Source organism: Apus apus, chromosome 14 (genome assembly GCF_020740795.1).
Source record: "Apus apus isolate bApuApu2 chromosome 14, bApuApu2.pri.cur, whole genome shotgun sequence".
In the NCBI taxonomy this organism is placed as follows: domain Eukaryota; kingdom Metazoa; phylum Chordata; class Aves; order Apodiformes; family Apodidae; genus Apus; species Apus apus.
In genome coordinates, this window is record NC_067295.1 from 2969822 (window position 1) to 2991485 (window position 21664).

General features: G+C 50.8%; 1 protein-coding gene across 3 annotated transcripts in view; it reads left to right on the forward strand.

Annotated features, from left to right (window-relative positions):
- Window positions 1-21664, forward strand: part of PEMT (phosphatidylethanolamine N-methyltransferase) — a 41483-nt gene that overhangs the window by 17576 nt on the left and 2243 nt on the right. For all 3 annotated transcript variants that reach the window (XM_051632088.1, XM_051632087.1, XM_051632086.1), the window contains exons 3-7: window positions 4954-5069; window positions 12984-13129; window positions 16400-16511; window positions 20532-20606; window positions 21373-21433. In XM_051632088.1, coding sequence (XP_051488048.1) covers window positions 4954-5069; window positions 12984-13129; window positions 16400-16511; window positions 20532-20606; window positions 21373-21427 — 504 coding nt within the window. In that variant the 3' untranslated portion in view covers window positions 21428-21433. The remainder of the gene's footprint in view (window positions 1-4953; window positions 5070-12983; window positions 13130-16399; window positions 16512-20531; window positions 20607-21372; window positions 21434-21664) is intronic.

The window sequence follows — 21664 nt, forward strand, 5'->3', positions numbered from 1 at the left end:
GTTTTGGATGAGGCTGCACATGGGCTGCTGGGGCTGCTTCTGTGCCACACGCTGTCCCCAGGACCAGCCCTCCTTAGTATCCTGTTCCACTCTCTCCTGAGGTTTGCAGTCTCCTGGAACAGCAAAACTTCTCACCTGGAAGTAGCATGAGCTCTTGGATGTTTGCCTTGAGCAGCCGCAGGAGCCCAGGCTGGAGCTTCCAGCCTGGCCCTGGTGTTCAACCAGCACCATGGGCACTGCCCCACCAGCACGTGGGCAATAAACTGCCGACTGCAGAGAGGCTTGATGGTGGTTTGTGAGGAGGGATAAGGTCAGGCCACACTCATTCCCTCAACAGTTTCTGAGGACAGCTGGAAAGGCTGGCTCCTCTGGCAGCCAGCAAAGGTCAGCTCTGCAGTGCCTGTTCTGCCTTGGCTCTGCTCCCCCCGGAAGCACCACAGCCGGAGTTTGGGTGCTCAGGTGTATCTTTTTCCTCCTTGTCTTTTAGAGAAATGTAGTAGCTGCAAGCAGGGTTGTTTTGCAGCATCCAAGCAGTGACAGCAGAGAATGTTGTTACACTTTAAGGAGGGATTCCAGGGAATCAGAAAGGAAACACAGATTTTTCATAACAGAGGAATAGGTCAGTGCCTCTGGTCTCCATAGGTGAAATACAGGTAATGTCAGGTTTCCTGCCCTTTCATCAGGTTCCAAGCTAGCCAGGGCATTTCTCCTGCAGGGGGAGATGCTCACATGGAGCCACCTAAGTCCAGAGTTGGGGTTTCTCCTACCCCAGCACCCCCATGGCTGGCCTGGGAGTGGCCACGCTGAAGGAGAAAGTTTAAAAATGTGCTCAGGTCCCTTTTGTCTGAAGGGTTTTTTTTTAGTTAGGGCTGAATCAGCCATGCATCCAGGGCTCACCCTGAGCACCCGCATCTTCTTGGGAGCAGGGTGCAGACATGCCCCAGGAGCTGATTGTTCTTCCTCTGGGCTTCTCATGGAATTTCTGACTCTTGGGTCCCTCGGCGAGCTGCTTCCTAGACAATGGGACAAAATCCTTCTAGCTGGCAAATACTGTCTTCTTGGGATACTACAGTGATGGGGCAACATGAGGACATAGACCAGCTGATTAGCATCGAGATGCAAAACGTCCCTTAACCCTAAGCCTTTGGGCTATCTGCTTTCATTCCTTATCTCTGGGCCCAGCCAGATATAGAACTGGGGTCATGCAAATCCACACAGTCTGTATTTCAGAGCTGGGGTTGAGCAAATTAAAGTGTAGCCCGTTCAAAAGCCAGCTTCCCTGGGTGGCAGCCACAAACAATCAATTTCCTTGAAACAAATACTAAATATTGATGAGAGGCAATGATCTGCCATACACACAGAGCTGGAAGAGCATTTCCTGTTGACCAGCTGTGGAGACAGGTTTGTGAGATGAAATTGCTTTTTGAATGGTTATTTGTGGCCCTTCTTGAGGTGGTTGGGAGAGATTTGCCTGCCCAAAAAAAAAGACTCAGAGCATTTCCATTTTGCATCAGGGCAGCCACTGGGGAAGGGTGATGGGGCTTTCATTTTTGTTTACACACTTGCCTGAGCGGTTGGGGAGATGACTTGGTTTTGGTTATGTAGAAATCAGCCCCAAATTTATATTGAGGGGGATGCAATTCCTTGGAACATCAGCTGTCTGTGCCTGCCCTCCACAAGCACTGGATGGCTGCCAAAGGCAGAACATGGGACTCTAGAGCTCTCCCCAGCTACATCCACCCCTTGATTTATTTCAGTAATGAGCACTGGGGGAAACATTAAAAAAAACTACTTACAGCCTTCACCGAGTATCCAGAAGTGGTAGAGCTGGGAACTTTGGAAAAGGAGTATTGAATTTTTCTATTGCTTTGACCCTTGGGTGAGTCAGGAAACTTTGTATTAACTCCATTTCCAAACTTGGAGGTGGGAAGAAAAATAAAAATGCTCCTTTCCCCTCCCTCACCAGGACACACAGCCATGGCCTGGGGTTTTCCACCCCATGCTCTGCTTGCAGCATGGTGCTGGCATTAGCTGGAAGAGTAAATGGCATACTGGGAATAGCCAGTCCTGCCCAGGAGGCTGCTGGTCTCAGCCCAGCCATGTCCCTGCACATGGCCATGGAGGATGCTGAGAACATTTTGCATCCATCATGCAATAAATAGTAACACGTTGGTTCATGATTGTGTAAAAACATCAAGCCAGCTGCGTAGCCATGGGTCAAACAAGAGCTAATATTAGCTAGAAACAAGTAAAATTAGAAAATTAGAGATGAGCCAGAATTAATTAGTTGTTCAAGGAATAGAACCAGAACCGGAACAAATTAATTGTTGCAGAAATATCACTGCGGGGCTTGGTGGGTGCTGCTGCCTCCAGCCCCATGCAGGCTTGGGATGACTCCCACGGGCTCGGAAAGGAGCCCAGGGTCCCATCTTGAGGCTGTGACAGCTAAAGAGAAGTTAGTGTTTCAGTCCCACATCAGCAGTGAGAGCCAGGCTGTGCTGGGAATGATCCCAAACACAGCCGAGCCAACTGCTGCCCCAAAGGGCTCAAAAATGCATCCCCTGGCCCCACTGCTCTCCCTTGCTTCCCAGATGGGCCTTTTTCTAAAGGTGAGGGTATTGATGAGGCCACCTCAATGGCTCCATGTGGCACAAGGGCTCTCCCCTCTGATCCCAGTAGTGCTGCCTTCTCTTTCAGCTTCACCCCTGCACTGGCTGAGATGCTTTACAAAACTCTCCAAGCAAGCCAGGAGCTGCCATCCATGCAAACACCACCAGAATAATTTCCAGGGAATTAGGAAGTTGGTACAGATAACAGGCACGTGGCTGCATTTTTCCACCTGTGACTCAGTCACCTCTAGGGCCACTTCTTTTTGCTTCCCAAAGGTGGTAACTCATCCTGTATTTCTTTCCCTTGCAGCACTCAACCAGCAGCTCCCATTTAGCAGCAGCATGACGCAGGGTGTTTTAAATTCAATTTAGAATACAAACTATTTATACCAGCCAGAAAAAAGGCAGTAAAGCGGCTCTTTCTGTCATGAGTGGATTTGTAATTTCAGAGCAATCATTGCATAACTAATTGAATCAGCTCTCAGCATGTGAAATCAGTGCCCTGCTTATCAGAGGTTTTCATCGTTCTCCCCTCCCAAAGCCAAGAGTCCCCCTTCACCAGCAGAGCTTTGTGCTCCTGCAGCAGCCTGGGAAGAGAGCAGGACCTGCAAAGCTGTCTTTTTCTGCTCAAATCAAAGCAATAAATGACCAAATGGATTCAGAGTAAATGAAGAGCTGAGCTGCAGGTGCCTTCCAAAAGCTGCCCAGGCTCCACACGAGGGGGTGAAGTGCACTTGAAGCTAATTAAGTGCCAGCCATGTCTGAGAAGCAAATTGGTGGTGAGATGTTCTGCTGACTCCCACCTCCTGCTTCATTGCCCAGGCATGCTCTGCATGGCTTAAATTTAGGGTCTGCTCCAAACTCCAGGCTTGGCACCTGAACATGGAGCCTAGAAGAGTCAATAAATACAGTGACAGCTTTCTGAGGGATACTGGGAAGGTAGAAAGCAGTAGCTCTAAGTATTTTCATCAGCTTGGGAGTGGGGGTCCTGGATTTGGGGACTGGGGTGGATGCAGTCCTGCAGATTTTGGGAGCAGCTCCAGCCACCCACATGCAGCAGCCACCCAGGGTGAGAGGGTATCTCCTGAGCTGTGAGGTATTTTGGGCAGGGGCCCATCAGCTGCTGCAGAACATGGAGCTTCTATTTGCAGCCAGAGAAAGGTGTGCTGCAAAGAATGATGATGCCTGCCTGGAGATGCATCCTGCATGGGGGTTCTGGTGGGATGGCCTTGAGACAGCTGTGCAGGAATGGGTGTGGAGTGCAGATGAGCCCTTAATGGCTGCAGCTGCTGAGTAGTAATGCAGGCCAGCTGGTTCAGCCTATATAAGTAGAAGCAGCTCTCTGGGCCAAGTCTTACATGGGGGGGAGGGCAAAAGAAGGAGAGGGAGAGTGAGAGCCTAGAGGAGCTACTTGCAGACTTTTCTGGAAGTAACATAAAGAAGGTTTTTCCTGCTGGGTTTGATCCCTTACAGCTGAATGTCGGAGATGGTGCAGCCTAGAAAATTACGGAATTGTAGAATGGTTTGGGTTGGAAGGGGACATTAAAGGTTATCTAATCCAACCTCCCAGAAATGAGCAGGGACATCTTCAAGTAGATGAGGTTGCTCAAGCCTCAACTGCACCTTGAATGTTTCCAGGGATAGAGCATCTACCATCTATGGGAAACCTGGGTCAGTGTTTCACCAGCCTCACTGTAAAAAATTTCTTCCTTATGTCTAATATAAATTGCCTTCCTTCAGTTTAAAGCCATCACCCCTTGTCCTATCACTATAAATCCTGATAAGTTTGTCTCTACCTTTCTTTTACTGAGAATTGAGTGTCTCTGTGGTCTATCCCATGCTCAGGGATCTGTTTTCCTTCCAGAAGAGCAATACTAGACCCAATGTGCAGGGATTTGTTGGCTTTGGTGGCCTGGGGACAGCATTAGCAGTGCTTTCAGCCTTGTTGGGCAGATGTCTAAGCCACATACTCCCCAAAACTAATGTGTGAGTTATTTTTTTCCCATGAGCAAGTGCCTCAGTGCTGCTGGCTGGCCTGGGGAAGGAATTTTCATCCCCAGGCTTGGTTTAAGCCATATCCCAGCAGTGGCCTCTGCTTGCTCCTCACACAAAGCTGCACAGACAGTGTGTGTCCCCACATGGGACCAAGGGGCTGGCTCATCAGTCCACTAGCTGGAAAGCTTTCTGCTAGTTAACAGAGACTTTTCTAAAGGAAAACAAACCAAGGACAAAAAACAGTAAAAGAAAAATTGGCTTAATCCTGTCTTAAACCAGGACACTGGGGCAGCACCAACACACCCTGGCCCAGCCCAACTACCTGCTTTGTTTTCTGTTGTCTCTTCAGGTAGCCAGATGGGAGCACAGAACGCGAGCGCTCAGCCGAGCCTTCGGCTCTCCCCGTGCTGCCTGCTACTGCCTGGGCACTGTTATCCTGGTGCTCAACGGTGTGAGGAGCCACTGGTAAGGACCTGACCCTACTGCTGTGCACAGAAATGCCCCTGCAGGGTGTGGGGGGGTGAGGGATGTTTACTCTGCAGTGCTGGATCCAGCCCCAGTGAATTGCTTTGATGTGGCTGGATGCCTTCAGCCAGCAGCAGGTTTATTCCTGGATTTGTAATAAGGACCAGGGGTGCAGCAGTGTGGCCAAAATCATCAGTGTCAAGATGAGTGTGGCAGGTTTCCTTGCAACCACCTTGGGGGGTGGTTTCCCCTGCCTTGTGTGCAGGCTGGGGGAGGGTAGCCCTGTTTGCGCAGGATGGATCATGTGTAACAGAAGAATTTTTTAATTTTCTCTTCAAAATCATAAACAAAATTAAACCTGTTTTTAAGAAGCTGCTGTTTCCTGTGTGGAAGAGCAGGATTATCTGTGCACTTAGCAGGCAGTCTCTTCAAACTCTTATCTGCAATCTCTTTAAATACCACCTGTGCTACTTAATGGTATTGTTTGACTGATACACCACAGGAATAGGTCCTTTGACATTCTGAGGGCAGCAGAGAGGTTTACTGCAGAAGTTTTCCTCAATGCCAGCAATTTATATGTGATCTGGGAGGCTTTATCTTCAACTGCTGTTAGGAGAGACAGACTCTTACTGAATTCCCAGATTCAATTATGCCAGGGTCAGAGCTAATGGGTTGTTTAGTACTTTGGGTAATTTCCCAGGCGCAGAGATCTCAGGTTGGAATTTGCACATGTATTTAAGAGCTTTGCCCTCCTGGAAGTGACACCAAGACCTGCCCTCACCCTTCTGTGTTTGTCCCAGCTAGGGCCTGTTGGAGAAATTGTAAGAAACTTGAAATGAATGGGACCAGAATTAAATGTAGGCAGTGTAGAGAGCTTGAGCATGTTCAGCTGATGTCTCGATGACACAGCAGCCTTGGATTTCACTGGGGAATGTCTCGGCAGTCTCTTGCACGAGTGACATACTTGTCTGGGAAGCAATGCAAAGCCTTCTGCCTGCCTTTAATTAAAAACATAGCTGATGGGAGGGACAGTCTCTGTTCCCAGTGGTCCTGCTGGCTCCTGGGTCAGCGAGGCTTGCTGGGTCACAGCGAGGCACTGATAGGGAACTGCTGGGAGAGCCACGGAGTCCTCATCTGTCCCAGCTGTACCTCACACTTTCACCCTGCAGAGCCCTCAGTGTCCTACCAGGGCTGACATGGCTGGCTGTGCTGGCTCTGCTCTATGTCATGAGTTTGTGAGTGCTGTGGGGCTCATTGGGGGTGGCTCTGCCTGTGCAGCAGTTGTGCCTTGAAGGGAAACGGCAAGGCCAAGCCAGAAGACTGGAAAAGCCCCATTTGGACCTTGGGTTTGGAGGAGACGCTCTAGAAGATGGGTGCAGCTCACCTCTAGCAGAACATAGGTGAAATACCAGCCCACCCTGAGGGGCCAAGGCCATTCCAGGTGACTGCAATGTGAAGTTAATTTTGCCCAGCTGTTTCAACATGGTTGGGTTCTTCCCTTGCCTCTCCTGGACACTGAAGCTGGGCTGAGAGTGATGACTAGCAGGCTTTGGAGCCTGTTCAGGCAAGGCAAGCCCCTGTGCGAGTGATGGGATAGCTTCAGGGTGGTCATCAGAGTAATAACTGCCTCCATTCCCAGCTCAGTGAGCCCTCCAGGGCTACCTGGTGCTTATTGCTTGAGCCTGGAGAGGTAATGATGTTTGGAAAGGACTCATCCTGTCCCTTTGCGTAGAGATACCAGCCAGGTCAGACCCAGGGTTCTGCTGGCCAGGGAGGGGTTCACGAGTCATACAACAGTGGCACCGTTACCGCAGCGATGCTGGGAAGGCTGTGTCTCACCTGCTCTTTCTATTTTTCTTTTCTTTTGAGTCACTGGTGCCCGGTGATGGCCGGTTTCCCGCTGCCCGCCCCGCGGGGGCGATGGAGCCGGCAGAGCCGGAGCGGTGCCTCTTTGGGGCTGCTTGTTGAAGCGTGTTGGCTGCTGATAGCGAGAGAAAAGGCAGCCTCGGGGGTCCCTCCACCCCCGGTGCTGTAATCCAGCCTTTAGAACTCCTCGCTGTATTCTTTGGGGACTTTTGCTGTGGGCGGGGGGAGCGATTGAGGAGCCCACGGGATGTCTCTTTTGTTTTTAAAAACTGGATTTTTGAAAGGCTCCCAGCTGGGGGCGGAGGAGGGGAGGGCAGAGCAGACCAATTTTAGGAGCGGGTTGGCTTGGGATTGTGGCTGCAGGCATGTGGGAGCTGGGCTGTGTGGCTGCTCCACTTCCCGTCCCACGCAGGGCTCTGCCGTGGTCCTGTCCCCGGTTCAGCGCCGTGATGCCCTCATCCAGGCTTTGCTCTGAAGGGATACCTAGGGTGTGAGAAGAGAAATGTCTTGTGCTCAATTAAGCAATTAGGTGCTTCCCGGCTCTGAGCTTCATTATCAGCCTTAGTTGGCTTCTGAGCAGCAATCCAGAGTGACCTGTGACCGGGGGGAACCTGCTTAGTCAACTGCACAAGACAAGCATCCATAATTGCTTTGGTGCAATGATTATTTTCATCACAGCCGTGTTCTTTCTGCAGGAAGCTGGGAACTTCCATCACTGAGGCTCTTATCTGCAAGAACAATTTCTGAACTTTTGAACCATTTTATTCTGTGTGTTATCCTGGTGGTTTATGACTGTTATCTGTGTGACATGGGACAGGACAACCTTTGCTGTCCGCCAGACTTGTGTCCAGTGTCGCTCTGTCCTGCCTTACCACATTGTTGAGATCATTCCCTTCATCACCTCTACAGTGAGCTGCTGGTGGTGCCTCCAAGGCCTCCAGCTCTCCCTTCTGCACCCCCTGGCAGCTCCCCATCTCAGGGCAGGCATGTGCAGGTGGTTTTGTGTGCAGGGAGTTTAGGAACTTCCCACCTTAAGGGTCTTGGTATGTTTGCCTGAGTTGTAAAGGCACCACCCACATGCACACCCTGAATGGGAGGGTTTGCAGATCACAGAATCTTAGGATGATTTGGGTTGAAAGGGACCTTTAAATGTCATCTAGTCCAATGTGAGGGTCTTGGGGTACCTGGGGCTGTGGTACCTCTGATGGGAGTGACCCCTGGAGATGCTGAGCGAGGGCAGTGCCTTTAGCAATGTGCTCAGTTGATGTGAAGTGCTTCACTGATGCCACCCACTGAGTATTGCCTCCTGCATGGATGGACTTCTCTCTTGGAGCTGATGCTTCCAAGAAAATCCACCCTGGGACGGGATTTTGCACAGGGAAGGGGTTGTTCATCATTGCCTGGTAGTGCCTCTTACCTTTATGGTCAATGATATTTATTTTTGTGAGCTGGTACCATGAACGAGTGCGGTGTAAACGGCATTGATCTGAGGACCACGTGGCCTTTTGTGCAGAAATTACCAAGTTTGATGCTGGGAACTGAGTGTGGCCTGAAGGAGCTGCTGGCCCCTCTGAGCCACACTGCCAGCAATCCCTGAGGGCTGTCTGGGAAAAGCCCCAGGCAGCCCCAGCACCTCATGTCCCTGCTGGCACGGCTGCTGAGCATCTGGGTGAGGAAAACAGGCAGCTGAGATGCAAGGCAAGGGTGGGGAGAAGCTGCCACAGCCCCCATCTGACCTAAATAACACACTGATGCTGGCAGAAAAGCAAAGTCATTATTGGCAAAAGAAGCTGTGAAGATGATGAACCAACCAGGCTGACAATTGCTGGTGGTGTCGGCAGGACGATTTTAGTGTCGTTTGGGTTGCTTTTGTCAAATGAACAAGATCTTTTGTTGCAGTGTGTGCTGCTGGGCACCACCAGACAGTTTTAGCCCCTTTGCCTCCTTTTGCTGCAGAGGAACAAAACCTCAGGCGTGGGAGATGGACTGATGTCCCGCATGGTGACTGCAGGACCTTGCAGCAGTGGCTGCTGCCTCCCCAGCCCCAGCTGCCTGCACCACCGCTGGTCCTCACTGCCTGCCAGACCTTGGCCCAATTCTGCCCCAATTGCATTTGCCAGCCCCAGTTTCCAGGCTAATATTTGGGATCAGGTGAAGGAAGCACTGCTGGGCTGTTCCCAGCAGTGACCCAGTTTGCTGGACGAGGTCTTTGCCCTTCTCTGTGGGAAAGGGGTTACAAAATATGCTCACTGTGGGCCACGGAGAGAGGCCCAGAGACCTAAAAACGTCAGCTTCTCCCTTAGTGCAGTATTTCCAAGTTTGCTTCATGCAGCCTTTGGGGATATGTTTTGGTTTGGGCTGTGAGTTGGGTAAGTTCTCTGGTGCTGCAGTCACCATTCTCCAGCTGAATGCATCAGTGCCTGTTAGTGCAAACCTGGCCCCATGTCCCTTTGGTGTCCCAGCAAGAGGACCAGTGGCAGATTTCCCTCACTGCCAGTTTCTCACCACAGCCCATGGAATGACATCTCTGTCCCCATGCTTTGGTACCACTTGGAGTGTTTTTCCAGTTCCGAGTTTATTCATGTGGTTTATGATGTGGTAAACTGAAAGAAGGTAGATTCAGACTAGATATAATGGAGCAATTTTTTATTATGAGGGTGGTGAAACACTGGCCAAGGTTGCCTAGGGAAGCTGGAGATGCCCCATCACTGGAGACATTCAAGGTCATGTTGGAGGGGGCTTTGAGCAACTAGATCTTGTTGAAGATGTCCCTGCTTATGGCAGGGAAGTTGGACTGGATGATCTTTAAAGGTCCTTTCCATCCCAAACCATTCCATGATTCCCACAAAGCAGTGGCAGCAGCTGAGTCTCTGAGCACTCCTGTCTCTGCTTTGGGGAGGGTGGAGCAGAACAGCCCCCGCTGCCGTGGCCTCCCTGTGCAGAGCCCTGTGGAAGCCCCACAGCCCCACCACAGTTGCTCCCACCCTGCCAAGAATTGGCCAAATCTGCCTATTTGGCCAGAGCAGATCCGATGGATTAGGGTTTATTCCCTGCTGGGGTGGCAAGTGGGTGCCTCTAGTGTCACGCTTCATGCTGGCACGTGTGGGGAGATCTCTGGGGAGGCCCCATTTTCCCACTTTCCATTTGCCAAAGCTGGGGGCACCCCCCGATGCCGACATCCCTGCAGCTGGCAGCCAGGTATGGGATTAAAGTAGGTCGCAGCCCACCCACCCCTCCCCTCGCCGGTACAAGGGATGCTCCTCACCATGGCAATCGCTCCGCTCGGCACATCAAACAGTTCCAGGTACTGGGACAAAGTGTGGCTGTAATTGGTGTCCTCTGGGGTGCCAGGCTGGGCCGCTGCCTTGTCGTGCAGCCAGAAATAAATGCTGTAACCAACGTGATTCAGAGGCACATGGTGAAAGGGACTGGTTTCATGACAGATTGTCTGCATGATGAGTTCCCTTAGCGAGGGAGATGGCCGGCACCTTGTCCTCCCTCTGCCAGGGAGGAGGAGGCTCTCCTGCCTCTGAGGAGCAGTCACGGGTGCCGGAATAATTGACGACTTCGTGCTACTTGTCATGGCCCAGCATCATAAATGCTTAAAAGGTTTATTTACCAATTCTGACAACTCCTGTGCACATCATGTTTAATGCAAATAGAGAGTGTGTTTAGGAAGATATAAAACATCACTAGAGGGAAAGGCAGTCCATTATCTCGGTGAAAACACCTCCCTCTTTAGCTGTAAGCCAAACAGCAGGGGACCAAGCAAGACATGCTGATGAGGGTAACTAATGCAGGCCTATCTGACCATGAAAAGGAGGGATGGGATCATCCGGAGCTGGGGAGTCAGCTTTGCCAAAACAAACCACGTCACATGGTGGTTGCAAAACTTGGAGGTTGATTCTCACTCAACCAGTTCATGCTCTTGAAGTCACCTTTGTTCTTTTCCTGCTCTGAGGCCAAGTCAGGTCACTAGGATAAGGTGCCTCAAGGATGTAAGACAGCATGATCACAGTTCATCTGGAGTGGGAAGCAGCCTCTCGACACTGTGTTCCAGCAGTACCTCTCTCTGCTCTCCTGTCTCTTTTCTGGGGGCTGGGATCCAGACAGGTGCCAGCTCAGTGCTGCTCTCCCAGACCTGCCTCCCCAAGGATCATCAGCATCATTTTGTGATTGCTGTGAGATCCCTTCCTGGTACTGGTGCCCTGTGGAGAGGTCCTGGCCAGATGTGGAGTCAGACCCCCCCCAGAGCTCTGAAAAGGCATTAGCATCCTCCTCTGCAGGAGCAAAGAGCTCCAGAGCATCCCCAGGGATGTCACATTGTGCTTCAAGAGCAGAGCCAGGCCAGGATTGCCCAGGCAGATGGGCACATGCTGTCAAGGGAATCACTTCCCACCGAAACCAGGGAGCACCGGTTGCAAGGGTGTGGATTTGGACTTCCTCACAGGGGACACTTATGTCATTTAAAAATAAATACCAGGAAGGTGGTGCAAAGGGTTGTGCAGCTGCTGCTGCTTCACCTCACAGCCAGATTTGTGTGTTCCCATCAGTAAGGATTTTAAGCATGGACACATGCTGTTACCTCTCCTGGGGCCATGCTGTGGTTCCTCTGCCTGTGCTTGCCTCCCTGGAAAAGGGAATTACCCTGTGATTTCCAGCAGAGTGTAAATCCCCAAGATGCTGTGGTCTTGCTCACTCCCAAGGAAATTGCATTTATTCTGTTTTTTGTTTCCTTGCTTCGGTACAAAGTGAAGACTAAATGACTTGCTCTGGGGTTCTAAAATCTCCCCAACAGTAGAAAACCTACTAAAGCTCCAAGGAAAACAAAAAATATCATCCAAGTCCCTAAACAACAGGGTTTAAATATCATCATAGACTTTCTTTGGTGCACATAACTTGCCATCTTGTCTTTGAAGCTTCAAAAGTTGCATTTCCAGCAACTTGTCCATTGATCAGGCACGCAGGATTGTCTCTCACAGCTTTCATTTGAGCTACAGAGAAAATCCATGGGTGTGCAGGGCTGGGGGAAGCTGGACATAAGGGAAAAAAACTATCCCAAGCCCTGTGGGTAATGTCATAGAAGCACTTTCCTATCTGAGGAGCCCTGGCGCAGCTCTCCTGGCCTGGTCCTGGCAGGCGGCGTGGCCAGAGGTGCAGGAGAGCTGTTATTCCACTTAAATTCCAGCCTCCAGGGTGCTCATTAAAAAAGGGCTCCAAGTTTCCTACCTCATATGTCAGCAACATGTGGAGCAGCAGCGCGGGGCTCTGCGGGTGCGTTATCTCACTCTTATTAATGGGCATTTTTTAATCACAGTGTTGTCTCCTTTGTAGTCATAGTTTGTATCAGAGCTGTTTGAGATGCTGAGCATGCCAAGCCCTGCTCCGGGCAAAGTTCAGGGGGCTGAAGGGAGGGGTCACAATAATTCCACTCACAAAGTGTTGTTTAGAAGGTCAGATCTGAAATGCCTGAACACGCCCAGAGCTGAGAAGCTGTGTTCGCACTTGAAAATTCCTGTCTCTAGTATTTTCCTTTTGCTGTTCCAATCCTCCCCTGACTGTCAGGCTTCAGCTGTGAATCACTGCTGGGCACGTGGCTAACACATGAACGCTGCAAAATATTTTGATGGAGGGGAGTGGGGGTGGCAGCGTGAGATAACCCAGCCAATTGTTCCCAACCCTTCAAGTCCTGTGCCGGGCCATCACAGCCTCCAGCATTTCCAAGGGCATCTTTCCCAGAGCTCCCAGTCATGATGAAACAAGCAAGGCAAAGCTTTTGATACTGAAGTTCAGTGGAATTGGTACTTGCAGGGGTGAGCAAGGGTTGGCAAGTAGAAATAGTTGCTCCAGATCAGGTCCTGGCTGCACACAAGGCTTTGGCTCCTTGCTTCTCCAGGTGGGAGGCTGAGTAGATCCAGGTGGGAAAAGGGACCTGATGAAGTGTCCTCTTCAGGAGTCTCCTCTCCCAAAGCTCCCCATCTCCCAGGAAGAGGGTGGGTGATGTTGGGAACGAGTCACTGCTTTTAACAGCCCTTGTTTCTCCAACAGCTTCACAGAAGCCATGAAGAGCCAGCCAAAGCTGGGGGGCTTGGACTGCCTCTGGGCGTATTACTTGGGCTTGGCCGTCTTGGCTGTAGGGACCTTGTTTGTAATCTCCAGCTTCTTAGCACTGGGATTCATCGGGACATTCCTAGGTAAGCAATAAAAGTTCAACAACTTAACCACAAAGTGCATTTAATCGTTGCAGGGGGCTTTTATTAGGGCAGAGTTTCCTCATCCTTGCCTTCAGGGCTGTTAGATTTGCTCTTGGCTTTGATACCTAACCAAGCTAACACCTCCCCCAGAGATGGTGCAGTGGTTTGAGTCCCATCACCTTCAGTGTCAAGCCTGAAATTGTGGAAAGCAGCTGATACCTGACAGTCCAAATGTGCTCCAGCAAAGGGACTCCAGGTGCAGATCCCAGGAGCAGGTCAGCACTGGGTGCAAGCTGTCCAGCCACCTTGCTCTGAGCCACCACCCACACACCAAGGCAAGATCTCCTTTGCTTTTCCCTCTGCAATAAACCTGACGTTTGTTGACAGATTCTTTTATCTGCTGCTTATGGCAGAAGGCATTTTCCACTGTGCCTGCTTTCACATTTAGAGGGTAATTCTATTAGCCTTGTTGACTTTAAAATCATGCCAGTATGTGTGGAATTCATAAAAATAAAATAGAGACAGGAACAATAAATATCTAAGGAAAGGGGCAGCTCCTGCTGGCTGGAATAATCACAGCCCTGCTCTGACACTGCATTTAGGCTGTGCTTTTCAAAGTGCTTTGCAAACCAAATTCAATTAGTTCCTGCAGCGTCGGCAGGAAGATGAGAGGGAGGTAATAAGCCTTCCTGGTTTCAAGTGGAGTTGCAAAGAAATGTGTTGAGTTGGCCAAGATCCTGCCACCAGAAATAGAACTCAGCACTCCTGAACGTGTGCCCTCACCCTTCATCTGTGCAGCCCTGCTCCTGGCCCCTTGTCACAACCCTGCCCCCCAGTTCCCGGGCACCAGCACCTTCCAGAATCACCTGCAGCCCCCAGGGATGGTGCTGTGCCCACAGAGACATGGCCAGGGAGAGGAGTCCTCACTAGAAAGAGCTGCTTGAATGCTCCTGAAGTTCAGCCAGGTCTGGGTTGTTTACGTAAAGCCTGATTCATCCCACCATCCAGGAGGATCCACTGGACTTGAACCACGGGGCAACAGCAAACAAGTGAGTCAGGCTCAGCGTAAGCACTGAGAGTGGCCCCATTCCCCTCCACTCTGCACGGGCCAGTGACTCCTTTATCCCCCAGGGCTGGGAAGAGGCAGATGTTAGTGGCCCTTATTGGGCACCTCTGCTCCATCTTCTCTGCTGCCAGAGGCTCTCCTGGCCACCAGTGCACGGGGCAGAGGCTGCACAGCTCCAAGCCTTGTTTGAGACGCAGCTGGGGCATGATGAGTGCTGGGGCAGAGCTCAGTCAGGGTGGGAGATGCCAAGACCATGTGCTGGTCTGCTAAGGCACATGGAAAATAAAGAGGTGATTGGTATCAGCCAACATAGCTTCACTAAGGGCAAGTCATGCCTGACCAATTTGGTGCTTCTCATCTGACCTCAAGAGAAGTTTGAGGGAGCCTTGTCCTGTGCAGCAAGATGGTTGCACTGATCTCCAGCAAAAAAATGACCCAAATGAAATGGCAAAGTCCTGACAAGGGGCACATTCCTGAGCTGAGAGCTTGATGGAGGCACAGGAGATGCCCAGGCTGATGCTGGGCAAACTGATGCACAGTCCCTTCCTTTTCACAGGATAGTTATGGTTGGAAAGGACCTCTGAGATCACCGAGATCACTTCGTACCTGCCTGAACTTAAAAACATCACAGATCCTCTCTGCTGGTCATGTTATTTTAACTGTGTGGGTTTGGGGGCAGGGTTTACATTGGAAGAGCTTGTGTCACAGTGGAGCTGCCTAATCCCCCAGCTGCCATGTGCTCCTGTTTGCCAGGAGCCTGCCCAGAGGGTCCCACGGCCCCACCAGTGCCAGGGGCAGATAAGCCCCTGCCAGCCCCACAGAGCCAGAGCTTTGTGCAAACCTCCAGCACCATTGGGGAGCAGAGTGTTCAGCCCAGAGGCGAGGGTGGGCAGGGTGTAATGAAGCATTTTGACACATAAGAAATCACAGAAATGGGCTGTGGTGGGGGGTGATGTGTTCTTTCTACCAGAACAATCTCAGAGATGTATTGCCAAGTAACTCTGAGAACATATAGTATGAATACCAGGCAATTATCTCACTTTGTGGCCTGTAGTTACAGCCCAAAAGCATTGTCTAATTGGGCAGGCACTGTTTATCCTTAGAAATAAATGTTTTTGCACCATGTGAGGTCAAAGAAATTACGCTACAATCCAGGTAATAATAATAACCTTGAGTAGTTTGCACTCCTGTAATGCCTTTTATCTGGATTTCCAAGCACTTTCTCACCATACATTAATCCTCACCACCCTCCGTGCTCTAAGAAAGACTGATATTATGATCAGTGCACAATAGCACCAGGAGGGATGGAGGAGACTTGCCCAAGGTCAGGGAACAGGCTGGCAGCAGAGCTGGGAACACAACCCAGGGAGGTGGCAGCTCCTGAGGCTGATGGACTGTCACTGCTCCTCCTTGATTGATGCTCTCTTGTGCAGTGGACACAAAGCAAAATCCTTGCTGGGCTTCGTGGTCTCACATTTAAGACCAGCAGAAATCAGAGCTCAACATCTCAGCCCTTCCCCCCCCAGAATGCCACTCACAAGTTGCACAACATCTCCTTGCTTGTCATTTCTTTTCCAGGCTCCTTGCAAGAGGGTGGAAGGATCACTCAGAGGCAGATAGGAAGCTGGTTGGGTGCTGACAGCTCTGAAAGCTTTCCTCATTACAGATGACAATCACCCCTTATCATCATGATGCTGATAATTGAGTGTTTTGTAGGCAGAGGTGCTATTTTCTGAAATTCTGAGAAATTCTCTGAATGATGAGTTAAGGGTGACACTGAATGAGGGCATTTGATGGTGGCACTCGTGATGATAACATCTCAAAACACCATTACAGGGCACTGAGCTTATTTCCCGATTAAATGGATTTGATCCTGTGCTCTTGCTTCCTTGTCAAGTGGCACCAGATGGGCAGTTTTCCATTGAAAAAGCCAGTTGGGACCTGGAGAGCTGCCCTCCTGGGGAGGGACGTGGCTGCCATGACCTCATTGCAGGGCACAGACCTTCCTCCCGAGCAAAGAGCCTGGGGAAGCTGGTTGACACAGGGTAAACAGCCAACCTAATTGTTGCTATTTTCTTAGCCTGAAAATCAGCAGCAAAACCCCTTGTTTACCTTCACTTTGCCTCCCTGGCAGGAACGTCCTGGAATGTGCCAAATTCCCACCTTCATGGAGCCTAACCAGACACCTTCTCGTTGCTCTGCAGGTGATTATTTTGGCATCCTGATGGAGGCAAAAGTGACCAGCTTCCCCTTCAGTGTCCTGGATAATCCCATGTACTGGGGCAGCACAGCTGTCTACCTGGGCTGGTCCCTCATGTGAGTATGTGCCAACTACACCAGTGTGGGGCAAGTGTGAGGTGCTGGGCTGCACCAGGGGCCAAAGAAACTCTTCGTGATGGAACAGGTTGCCCAAGGAAGCTGTGGCTGCCCCATCCCTGGAAGTGTTCAAGGGCAGGTTGGATGGGGCTTGGAGCAACCTGGTGTGGTGGGAGGTGTCCCTGCCCATGGCAGGGGATGGGACTGGGTGATCTTTAAGGTCCCTTCCAACCCAAACCAGTCTGGGATTCATATGATCTACGATTCTTTGGCTGTCAGAAAAAAAAAAAACAACAACAAAAAAATATGGCAGGGAATGATTTCTTGCTTCCTGACTATTTTTGTGCATGCAAAATCTTCAGCATTAATTGTAGAAAAATAAATAATGGCCAAGTTCTGAGGAGGGGAAGCATCAGCAAATGCTCTGCAGCTGAATGAGGTCCTTGGCAGGCTCTGCACATGGAAGAATCAACAGTCAGGGCCGAATTCACGGCGGTGTCACTCGGCAGGATTAGGGCACTGATACCCAGGATCAGTGTGACCTCTGGAAAAGGCAAAACAAGGCAAGACACCCTTTCCCCCCACTGCAGTGTGATAACACTTCCAAAACTCCTCGTGTGATACAACACAGCTTAACAGCCTGTTTAGGAGCAAGTGAATAGGCTGTAATTTAGCAGCAAATGAGCAATGTACTCTATTCTGTGTAACAAGTTTTAAGTGGTTTTCATTTAATATCAGATTTTATTTATTTGCCCAGGAGAAAAAAAACGCTGCCTGTGTTACACCAGGAGCCTGCAGAGCATTTTGGGCCTTTATCCTGAGTATTTTGCACTAGTGCTCCTGGATGTGACCATCTCTCTTCTACTTGGTGGACACAATTGAGTGCTTTGCCACTTTCTGGTCACTTTTTCAGCTATGTGTGCAGCACTTTCTGGTCCTTGGTGATAAGTAAAGCTGATGGTTTCTGTCCTATCTCCACTGAGCTTTGCTGCTCTTCTTCTGCACAAAATTCCCCTGGCACCATCAGAACTGGCTGCCATCCTGGTAGGCCCACAGCACTAAATTGGGTCTAGACCCCAGAAAATGGTGCACAGCAGCTGGGGTGAGCTCACTGCCAGGCCTGTGGCAGGGGAGCCAGTCCCAGGATCAGCAGCTTGGCAGCCATGGGGCAGAGCTGGAGCAGGGTGAGGCCCCCCCTGCTGCACCACAGCCAGAGATGCCTGGTACCACCACCCCCACCACAACACAGGCATTTGACCAGGAGGAATTATAAGGAAATTTGTATTTGTTTAAGATCAATATCAGACTATTTCCTGGAACCTTTGCAGAACCAGCTGAACCCTCCTGAGCTGTTTCTGTCTCAGAAATCCCTTCTTCGTCACCGCGAGACATTAACCTTGCTCCAGGTGCACGTTGCTTGCTCCTCCACCTCAATCCTGGGCAAAAGCAGCTCGAAGCGGCTGGAGACAACACTGTGATTGCCTCCTTTTTCTCGTTAAAAAGCTGCCACCATAAAGGGCAGCGAGGCATGACAAATAATTGCTGTTAACAAATTGCTGGAGCTGTGCAAAGTGGCACCAGGACACCGCCTGCCTGCCCTGAGGAAGCTCTGCACAACTCTTTATGCTCTGTTTTTGACTGTTTCTCTTCCCTGGGGTCTCAGCTCAGGTTGCTGAGGGGTTTTTTTGGGAGTTCCAGGTCTCTTTTGGGGTCCCAGGGCTTTGGGAAGATGTTATGTGTCTGCCCTCAGAGGCCAGAGCTAAGGTCCCAGCTCCGTGGCAGTGGGAGGGATGCCACAGGAATGTGTTTGCTGTCTGGTTCTGGTCACACTGAAAACGTGGAGCATACTTGTCCTTCCTTGGTGATGTATCATGCTCCATATCGTGGCATCAGAGCCCAAAGGACTGATTCATGTTCATTCTAAGGGCACACACCACAGAACGTAAGCCAGGCCTGGCAGCTCCCCAGCCCCTGCCTCTGGGCTCCAGCCCATCCGCACGGCCTCGCACGGGGCCACAGCCCCCCTGCTCTCCCTGGCAGGAGAGTGCAGCTTTCCCCAGCTTGACTAATGGCAGTTCTGCAGCCAAAAGCCTGCCTGCCTAATACACTGGAGAAGGATCCTTCACCAGTCAAAATCAGGAGCTCCAGGAGGAAGGGGGAAAGCTGGTGTCCAACACCCCAGACCAGCGAGGCTGGTGGGGAAGGATGTGAGTCCCCACCACTGCCCTTGCAGACAATCCCCAGCCACGGGGAGCTGTGCCCAGGATTGGGGACAGATGGACTTTCTACCCTAAAAAAGTCCTACCAGGACCACAAAATCCCCCTGGCTGACTCATCACCAACCCTGCAACAGCATGAGCCCAAGAAGTAGGTCGAGCTTGAAAGAGGAGAGGAGCAATCACCCAAATGCTTCTCATCACCTCAAGCAGCTGAAAGACAAATGGAGCATTAGTTGTTTGGGGACAGCTTTGTGTAGCTCTGCTAGGGAAGTGTTTTAACTCACAGGCAACAGGCTGTGTAAATCAGAGCTGGTGCTGCAGCCAAATGATGCAATTAGAGGTCTTGCTGTCAACAAACAATCATGCAAATTTGTTCTCTCTGATAGGAATCAAGGAGGAGACATGACTAAGCATGTAATAGCAGGGGGTTGGGAGAAGAAGTTGCCTTATGCTTCCTAATGAGGGAAAAAACTTACTGCAAAATGGAAAGAGTGAAAAGTTGAAGATGTGTGTGTGTGTCTCTCCAGGAACTGATTAGACCAGGAGGTACCTGAAAGCAGCTGGAGATTAGGTTTAGGTAGTTTATTTCACCTCTGGAGGCATGTTTTCCCAACAGCACAAGGCTTGTGGGATGTTTATCCTCACCAAGGACCAGCTAAGTACTTTTTTCTGACAGCCAGCTCTTGTTCCCCTCAGAGGAGAGACCAGCAGTTGAAGGCAATCAGCAGTGTCCTAATTAAGGGCAAGACTTGCAGCTGTGAGGAGAGACGGGCTGGGACCTCCTGGGTGCTGGTGGGGCTGCTTTCACCTGGTGGAAATCACCACGGGATGGTGTTGGCACCTGGGTTGGGGTCTGTAACCCAGCAGCTGAAATCCTGGTGCCTCAGCAGAGCCCTGTCTGCCTTTGCCAGTGTCTGCCTCACACACTTTTGGGTCAAGCATCAAAGAAGTGTCCTCATGTGGGCAGTGCAGGTTTGCAGCCTACTCTGACGTCTTTCTTTAGAGCTGGAGATGTTGGGGATTTTTTGGTGCTGATGCTTTAGCCTCAGAGCTAAAAGGCATCCTCGTGGCATCCACAGCCCTTGAGAAGATCTGTCTGGAACCAGACAGTGTGGTGGGTGTGCTGTGCTGGGCCTGGTGACCCCTTGCTGATGGACAACCACAGAGCTGGGCTGTGGGGAGGTGAAAGGACACATTCCCCCAGCATCTTGAAGGGGTTTAAATGTGAATTGTGCCCCCACATGCCCAGCCCTGGGTGGTGCAGCACCCACCCAGCACCCTGTGCAGGGCAGGCATGGACCTTTCCATCCCTTCCCATCCCCAGCCCTGCTATGGCTCAGCTGCCATTTCCATCTCTCCGGTACCATCCGCTCCTCTGTCCACCCAGTCTCCTGCGCCCGGGTGGCCCGTCTCTCCCTGCCCATCAGGCATCTCCCTTCTAGCCCTGGCTGGGAGCCACAGCTGTACGTCAGCAGCTGCTCAGCTATTAAACAGCTTTATAATCTCAGGACTTAGCATCAAAGCAGAAGCTCTCTGAGCAGAGACATGCAGGGATCAGAGTTAACACAAGTTACCGTAGTAGGCTGGGGAGGAGTCCTTGCCAAGTCACATCTGTCCAAGACAGTTAACATTAAGTACAATAACAACCAAACACAACCAACAAAACAAAACCTTTTGTTCACTTCTGTTTAATGAGCAAGCGAGTGCTCTCCTGGAGCCCAGCAGCTCATTTCACTTTCTAAACCAGGTCTTGCATAAGCCCATGTACTTACCTGATCTTTTCCTTCTCTCTCAAAAACAGCCATGCAAGCCCAGCTGGCCTGTTGCTGACAGCTGTAGTGGCAATTTCCTACACAATCGCAGTGCTGTATGAGGGGTGAGTAGCTTGGCAAAGCTGGAGAGCTTCTGATTATTTCTACCAGCTTCGATGTTTCAGGGAACTGCAGAAATAGAGATGTTTGGTTTTGTTTTTTTTCCAATTAATTCAGCAGGGAAGAAGGAAAACAAGAGGATAGTTTTTCAATCGTTTTGATAATGGGCACATTCCTCTCTGAAACTATTTGCTGAGTTCTAGGAACATTTATGCATTTGTTTATTTTTATCAAAATGAGATATTTTTTTTCCTTCCCTTGCCTTGTTCTGTCTATACAAGAACAATAAGGAAGGCAGTGAGAGGATGTAGTGCATCACCTGAAGAGACTCTGCAAGAAGAACTTGCATTTTGTAATTCCTTGGATGAGCTTCTCTAATATTTTGCACCACAATAGCCTGGCAGGCCAGGACAGAACAGCCCAGAATTATTCCCAGAAGCAGCAGTTGTGCTTCAGCAGTGAAAGGACTTTAGTAGTAGTTTGCAAGGGAGGAGGAGAAGCGAAGAGAGCTGAGGCTGGTCTGCATGCAGAGAAAGTTTGAGCACGTGTTGAACCTTGTCCCCCTCAGCACAGGGGTGGTCCCAGGTGGAGCAGTTTGGAGCCAAGGATTGCTATGGCACAGGAATAACCAGGCTGTGCCAGCCTGGGCAGAGTTTCTGGGCCCAAAGGAGAGCACACAGGAGCCTTGATTTTAATCCTTGCCCCCTTCTTTTGTCCGTCTCTTGTGTCTCTGCCCCCTCACTCCCTACATTCCCATCTTCCCAACTGCAGGCCTTTCACAGAGGAAATATATCGGCAGAAGCAGAAGGGACGGAAGAACAAGTAGCAGCAGGTACGTGTTCCGGCCAGAGGGGCTGCTTTGCTGGGCTCCCCACCCACCAGGATGGGGCTGGGAGCACCACCTGCCCAGCCCTGCCTTCCTGGGCTCCTCCAGAGCCCTTCCTGCACTTCTCAAGGGGTTTGAGCTCCAAAGCTGTGCAGAATCCCAGGTGGGAAGGCTTTACACAGCAGTGGTTGTGTCTTGGCACCCGACCAGCAGCCCCCAAATCGTTTTGATTACACA